The sequence below is a fragment of the Triticum urartu genome, chromosome 4, assembly GCF_003073215.2.
Source record: "Triticum urartu cultivar G1812 chromosome 4, Tu2.1, whole genome shotgun sequence".
Classification (NCBI taxonomy): domain Eukaryota; kingdom Viridiplantae; phylum Streptophyta; class Magnoliopsida; order Poales; family Poaceae; genus Triticum; species Triticum urartu.
This window is the reverse complement of record NC_053025.1, coordinates 497,577,818-497,585,859: the sequence shown is the minus strand read 5'-3', so window position 1 is coordinate 497,585,859 and position 8,042 is coordinate 497,577,818. Positions and strand designations below refer to the sequence as shown.

The 8,042-nt window shown below is 42.4% G+C and overlaps 1 protein-coding gene across 1 annotated transcript; it reads left to right on the top strand.

Annotated features, from left to right (window-relative positions):
- The first annotated feature begins 2,121 nt into the window (after window positions 1–2,121).
- LOC125552262 (phosphomevalonate kinase, peroxisomal) lies at window positions 2,122–6,579 on the top strand. Its single transcript, XM_048715758.1, has 10 exons — window positions 2,122–2,311; window positions 2,438–2,588; window positions 2,668–2,765; window positions 2,887–2,999; window positions 3,115–3,167; window positions 3,962–4,351; window positions 4,447–4,548; window positions 5,147–5,374; window positions 5,707–5,829; window positions 6,017–6,579. Exons 1-10 carry the CDS (start codon window positions 2,304–2,306, stop codon window positions 6,281–6,283), a joined length of 1,533 nt encoding a protein of 510 aa, XP_048571715.1. The 5' UTR covers window positions 2,122–2,303; the 3' UTR covers window positions 6,284–6,579.
- Window positions 6,580–8,042: the final 1,463 nt, after the last annotated feature.

Here is an 8,042-nt window from a genome sequence, read left to right as displayed (position 1 = left end):
CCGGGGGTTAGTTATTTGTTATTTATTTTTCTTGTCAGGGGTAGTCGGCTATAGCCTGCTACATGCCATGGCGGTTTTTGTAGGGAGGACGAAATGGTGGCAGCAACGTTTCGGTTATGTGTGCTCGAGAGATATGTTATACTGTCTATAGCATTTTGCAGGCACCAAAGAACATGATTGCATTTTAGTTTTGGAAGTCCTGTGGTGATATTAAAAAAAAAAAACTGTGGTGAGGACTCTCGTTTTCAACTCCAGAGTTTTTCATCTCTAGACGCCATGTCGTCCCCTCTAAAACGAGATTAAGACTAGTGGCAGAGATCCATGTTCTCCGGCTTGTTCTCGGGCGGTGCTACTCGGTCAGCCAAGTACTGTAGCTGCATGTAGCTGCAGCCTGCCCTCCGCTCCCTTTTCTCTGGTTTCTTACCGTTTTCCAATGTTTGCATCAGTTTTTCTTTGTTTTTCCTTTTTTCGGTCTTCTTTGTTCCTTTCTTCTGTTTTCACCGTTTTCTTCTATTTTATTCTTTATTCTTTTGATTTTTAACGCATGTTAAGATTTTACATACACATTGTAATTTTTTGTATAAATTAGGATTTTTTATACGCATTTAACATTTGTCGATTACGTCATTAATATTTGCTCAAATATATCTTTTTTAATAGAGGAAGGCGCACAAAGCGCCAACATTTTCATTCAACTTAACAACATCTTACAACGTGGAGTACATAACCCTGAAAATTAAAGTTGGAAAGGAGGGAAACTACAGGGCAAGACCTGTTTCTATGAGCTGAAGCAAAACAACTAATGTCAGGTTCTATAGAACTTCTAAGAACTTGATGAGCCACGTTGTCAGCTACCTGTGCATGGAGATCTTTAGTAAAAGAGAATAATTCAACAAGATATTTCCTGATGGACCAAAGGGTAGAATAAGCTAAATCACTTCTTTCCGCTGCCGCTCTTGTCAAGGAGAGACAATCAGTAAGGAAAGTAGGCCTAGAAATCTTAAGCCTATGTGCAACTTGAGCTGGAAGACAAATATATGTTTTGATGTCTATCATTTTCATACACATTGTATACTTTTGGTATAAATATAAGACCTTTTTTATATATGTTTCGCATTTTTCAACTACATGCTAAACATTTTTCAAACACATATTTTCGAACATTCTTTAGAAATTGTGTTAAGCAATTTTTTAAATATAGTTGAAACATTTCTTTGAATAATACAAAACCATTTTTTAAAGTATGTAACCATTTTTACATTCTATAATTTTGTTTTGAAATTTTACTAACATATATTTGAAACTCATGAACATGTTTTTAAATGAAACATACATTTTAATGGTATTGTACAATTTTTTTGAATTACACAAATATTTCTTTTACAAAATGTCACGTACATTTTTCTTAAAAACCATTTTAGATGTCACAAACATTTTTCGAATGCTGTCAACATCTTTTTAAAGTTGTCGAACACTCTTTTTACATTGGATGAACATTTCCGTAAATGTTTTAAAAAACTTAAATTAAATACGTTTCATTTTGAGAAATATAAATAAATGTATAAAAATGAAAAATGTTCCCAACGAAGGCGATCCTCCCACGTTGAGCCGACTTATTTAGGGCGACCTTGAGGCGAGTGAACCATTCATCACGGATATCTCCTCAAGCCCCATATGCCATCGAGAGTTTCCATGGGGCTGCTCAAAACCGGAGCCGTTTGGGCTCAGCCCATATTCGTGTCCTCCTAGCCCGCCCATCAACGAGATCGAGTCCATCTCAGAGAAAAAAAATACAATATCGAGCCAGGGCTGGCCAAACAGGTCGTGCTTCGTGGGCCAGCCAAGAAGCCAGCATGCCCGCCACGTCACACGACTAAATGGGTCGTGCCAGGCCTGCAACAAGCCTGGGGTCGTGCAAGGCCTGCGTGCCGGCATGGTCCTGTTCATTTCTTTATTTTTCCTGAACTTTTATTTTTAAACAGCCCAAAAAGGCCGAAGAGCACGTAGGCAGGCCGGCACGCGTGTCGTGCCGGCCCACATGTATACGGGCCTCGACGTGCCATGCTGTGCCCGGGCCGTCCGGCCCGTTGGCCATGTCTGGATAGGCACGTGCCGGGCCAACTGCAACTCCGCACGGCCGTCGTCGTCGAAAGTCTCTGCAGAACGCCGCGCGGCGACTCCCCGTCCACCAGCCACCGCTCCTCCTCGGTTCCTCCGCCGTAGGCAGAAACGTGCTGCCCTGCGCGCCGTGCCGCACGAGCGCCGCATCGCACTCCACTCCAGTCGCCGAGAAGGGGAAGCCCATGGAAGTGTGAGTCGTCGGACACTGCTAGATTTCGCCTACCCTGCTCGGCTCTGCATCTGCCTCTCTGCGTGCCTGCCTCCGCAGTCGGGCCCCGATCCGGTCAGCTCACCCCGCTCGGTCGTGTGTCTTCAGGGTCGCGTCGGCGCCGGGGAAGGTGCTCGTGGCGGGAGGGTACCTGGTGCTGGAGCGCCCCAACCCCGGCCTCGTCCTCAGCACCACCGCCCGCTTCTACGCCATCGTCCGCCCGATCCACGACGAGCTCAGCCCCGACTCCTGGGCATGGGTGAGGCCGAGCTCTGCCCGGTCCTCCGGTTTCCGTACCACCAGATCGCCGCTTATCCTGTACCCTTGTGCTGTATCAGGCGTGGGCGGATGTGAAGGTGACCTCCCCTCAGCTCTCCCGGGAGGCCGCCTACAAGCTATCCATCAAGAATTCGACGCTCCAATTGACGTCCGCAAGGCGAGTTGTGGATCATTCGCTCGGACCAAAGCCCTGCATAGCACTCTTGATTTGTCATAGTGTTGTTGGAGTTCAGTTGTTTGCAGCAGTGTGCTGTTATTGATTTGTGCTAATGTTGCAGGGAGTCTACAAATCCTTTTGTGGAGCAGGCGATACAGTTCTCCGTAGCCGCTGCCAAAGTGTCTATTACTGACAAGGAGAAGAAAGATGCACTAGATAAGCTGCTGTTGCGAGGTCATGCAACTTCCCATTAGTTACCTGCTCCACTCTAAAGCACAACGTTGATTTTGTATCTGTTGTATACTGCAGTAGTATTTCGTTGTTGATTCTTTGAGCTTTATTTGTGCAGGTTTGAACATCACAATTCTGGGTTCCAATGATTTCTATTCATACAGGAAGCAGGTAATGCTTCCTATTTGAATTACAATTGAACCTGAAAAATAAAATAAAAACAAGAGATTTGATTTACATTGTCTTTGTTCCTTTCCTTTTGGGTCTCCTAATCTTATCCTGAACATCGCATCCCCACATTGAAATGAAAAAGTAGCGTGGTGTCAGGGCCAAATCTAAGATCTCTAAACGGATTTGAGTAAATTGAGTATGTTCTAAGATAATCAAAATTGAATGATGGTCTTAGCTTCTATGACCAAATTATTGTTTCAGTCACAGGCGGTTACACTTCACATATCAGTATATGTAATGAATTGTGTAGAATTGGTTATACATCAGGTATTGCCTATAAGTTTACAATCTGAAAATGTGATTCTTAAAAGAGGAAATTACTTGTGAACTTCAAACAGACGCAGGACATGCTCACATGTGAGTGTGACATAGGATGTGTATAAATTCTTGCATTCTTTCTCCCTTTCTAGATGTCGTGTTTTTATTATTCACTTCAACAGCTCGTGATGTGCAAAAATTACCACTGGTTTCGTTTCATTCTCCATTTATTTCTTTATGTGTAAGTGTTAAGATTCGATGCACATGTGAAGTAGGGACCCACTGCAAAGCATTCAGGAGTTGTTACTTCCTTTCATTTCTTTATGTATGCCATTCTTTTACACACTAAATGTACATTATTAATTATATTGGTCCCACTTTTTACCTATGTATGTCATACAATGATACAACCATAGTTTTCCTCAAACGCATTCTCACTGGTAGATAATTAGCAGTGGATTTCACTCTTTCTTCAGATTGAAGCACGTGGTCTGCCTCTAACTCCAGAGGTATTGCTTTCATTGCCTCCATTTTGCTCAATTACGTTTAACTCAGAAGTTGCTAATGGAACTGGAGAAATATGCAAACCTGAAGTGGCAAAAACTGGACTTGGATCATCAGCTGCCATGACTGCATCAGTTGTCGCTGCTCTTCTTCATTACCTTGGAGCTGTTAACCTTTCGTGTTCAGGTCAATCATCCAGTGTCACTGCAACTGGACGAGATTTTGACTTTGTGCATGCTATTGCTCAAAGTGCACACTGTATAGCACAAGGGAAAATTGGCAGTGGCTTTGATGTTAGTGCCGCTGTCTATGGGAGTCACCGCTACACAAGGTTCTCTCCTGAAATCCTCTCCTCAGCCCAGGTAAGAAGTCCCGGATAGTTATCTATCCCAGCAAGTGCCCAACATTTGTCTATCCCAGCGACTTCGTTAGTAGTAATCTTAAAAAATATTTACAGGTTATAGGCGGGAGTTGCTTGCCAGATGTAGTAGCAGATATTGTTACACGGAGGTGGGATCATGAGAAGACCCAATTTTCTTTGCCTCCTCTGATGTGCCTTGTAAGTTGGATGATTGATGATGAGGTTTTCCTACTTGTTATTATACCATTTTACTGGTTGTCACCTCTCGTCATAATTACTGGCCTGCTGCTGACAGTATAGGATATGTAGTCTGATTAGTAGTTAGTTGCACCGCTATGATGCTTGTTAACCTTTGATTTCCATGGCTGAAACTGGTAGAATAGTACTGTTGTAAGCATGGACACCACAAATCATGCTTGTCTCCCTTCTTTGTAAGCAATGAATATGCTAATATTCTGAGCACCTTGCAGATATAAAATATTCTTTATCATCACTAGCGGGTCATGACTTTGACTTAGTTTCTAGCTTAGCCTTCGCTTAAAATGACATGTCGTATTTGTTAAGTTTATTTGCCTTGATTTTTTGTTTTACCCTCATGAGCTATGAAGGTGATAAAAAAGTTATTCTTAAGTCTGGGAATGTCATTTTGTAAGATTCTTTAACCAAAGAACTTACCTGATTTCTTTTTTGTAGTATGATAATATTATTTGATATTATGTTTATTTGTCGATTAATGGGGATTTGTTTCAGTAAGGTTGAGTTTGGAATTTTAACATAGAGTGTTTGTTGTTGTTAGCTTCTGGGTGAACCTGGAACTGGAGGATCATCTACTCCATCAATGGTTGGATCTGTGAAACAGTGGCAGAAGTCTGATCCTCAGAAAGCCGCAGATACATGGAGCAAGTTGGGAATGGCTAATTCAGTGCTGGAAAACCAATTGAGAAGCTTAAGCAAACTTTCTGAAGATCATTGGGATGCCTATGAATCTGTAGTGCGGTCCTGTAGTCGTCTCACATTCACGAAGGTAACCTTAGTAACTTCTCATTAATTGTATTAATATAAGCTGGATCATTGTAGACTAAGTTGATAGACCAGAGCAAGGGTCATGCTACAGAATAAGCAAAGATCATATGAATTTTGCAAACAAATGTCAATCGAGAAAATGCATTTATTTTCCGCTTATGGAATGGAGATTGCACCATCCAGATTTTTTGGCATACATGATGACCGCGTAGTCTTTAGATTTACCTATTTTATGCTACTAATTCTTAGTCATCAATTTGTCATCACGTGCATCTGCAGGAAGAGGAAAACAATCTTTACTGCTCTAAAATGTTTTTTCTTTGTTCTCTTCAGTGGACAGAGGTGGCTACTAATCAGCAGCAAGAATTGGTTGTCAAATCATTATTGGCTGCGAGAGATGCTTTCCTTGAAATAAGGCTTCATATGCGAGAGATGGGTGTGGCAGCCGGTGTTCCAGTAAGGCTCGATGGATGAAATTATGATTGTTGTAGACTTGTAGTATAGTGTTTTCAAAGAAGTTGACTAAATGTCTTGATGCCATAGTTATGCCTTCATGGCTTACATAGTCATAGTCATGGAACTGTAGATAGTAGTCACAGTTTATTGTACAGCTTTTCTGTGTTTTAACGTCCTTAATTTGCAGATTGAGCCGGAGTCACAAACGCAACTTCTGGATGCCACTATGAATATGGAAGGTGTTCTACTAGCTGGTGTTCCTGGAGCCGGTGGCTTTGACGCAGTTTTCTCAGTGACCTTAGGTGAAGCAAGTGGTGCTGTAGCAAATGCTTGGAGCTCGGTCGGTGTCCTCCCACTACTTGTTCGAGAAGACTCTCGGGGTGTTTCACTGGAAGCTGGCGATCCAAGAACAGAGGAGGTGTCAACCGCTGTGTCGTCCATACAGATTGGCTGATACTATTTGTTGATAAATTCTGTAACTTTTCTATGGTGTATCTTTGGTATCTCATTCATTTAGGAGTAGCACAACCAGACAAATTTTGAACACTCTCATGGTTAGAATAAGTGCTGAGCACGGAGCAAAGATGGTACGATGTAGTTTGAGGACAATGCAAGAGTGGAAAATGGGAAGCCCTTGTAACTCCCATGGAATGGAAGTATTGCCTGTGGCCATGAAAATGGACGTGGCGTGATGTGTAGCTTTTTCAATAAACTCGGGACCTGAATTTTGGTACATTTTGAAACTCGTTATTACAGTTCGCCATGGTATGTGTTGGAAATGGAGGTAATTTGTGGCAAATTTAATCGTGCTTTTGTTGTGGAAAGGATGAGAGCATAATTGTGAAAGGATCACGACAAGAGAACTGGAGTATCTAATAAAGTTGGCTTGTCTTTTCGGAAATGTCCAGGGTCATGGAATATTTCATAGCGTGCTCTTCCTTCGGCCAAGTATTCACCGGCCAATTTGTTCATATAGTAATGAAGATATTTGCTATTGCATAGGTCAGTGGCATCAAGGATCAAGACTTGAGGCGGCAGAAACCCAGTGGCACTAACAAATTGCTCCTTTTTGCATTGCAACCGTGAGAGCGTGAAAGTCACTCTCTTTGAAACTATTCAGGATGGGAAAATATCAGGTGCTTCCACGCCCCATGCTCCCTTGATACGGGAGCTTTTGGAATCCAACGAGCGCAGGGGAGCTTGCGTAAAATTGAGAAAACCCTTCGAAGAGGTCTGAAATTTCGGTCCATAGGCTGCGACGCTCATCGTTCAATTCATGATTCTAACGGCCCAGGAGCTCCGTATCGTGGGTGCATGGGAGTGCTAGGAGCAAAATCTATTATTATAAACAAGGAAATTCTATGAATCTAGCTGAAAGAAGTGGTCACGGTCTCCTTAATAAAAATCACAACCGCACTCTCGTCCTGTAGGCTGCAACACTTTGTAGCCGAAGCAAAAGGGAGTAATTTCTGCTAACGAACGATCATGAGCTTATCATGCTCCAAATGAACAAAGCCGTTTTTCTGCTCGCTAAGCTTACCAATCTTAATAAGCCGACCAATTTGTTAATCCACCAACATTTCTAGCTTCCGCTCCGCTCCTATCTTTTTTTTTTGCGAATACGCTCCTACCTTTTCTCTATTTCTAGTTGAGCACACTCATTTCTAGTTGAGCACACTCTTGAGTGAGGGAGACAAATGTGTGGGTCCGGGCTAGTGGTCAAAACAATGCGACCTAATCACTCTCACGCCTCCTCTTGTTAGCTCGCTTTGATTTCGATCTAGGACCGGTCCGAGGGGAAAATAAATCGGAGCAAACCGCCTCCCTACCATGAGTAGTTGCTTGGTTGGTGGATCCGAGGTGTCAGAAACACTCTCAAATGTCCTACTCCCTCCATAAACTAATATAAGAGCATTTAGAATACTAAAGTAGTAATGTAAACGCTCTTATATTAGTTTACAGAGGGAGTAATTCACAAGATAGTTGGAGTTCCATTATAAAATTCTCTTTGGCTGTGTTTCTGTGAAACCCTAAACCCAGTAGTTTTGATTTTAAGATAGTTGCCCCCAGCTGGAGCTCACTATAACCGCGGATGGTTGGACAACAGGGTACCTCACATGTTTTAAGGTAGAGTGTATATATTTTTCGATAAAGGGCATTTCATTGAATTGAAATATCGAGGTGATACAATCGCATCGTAAGAAAGCCCGGCC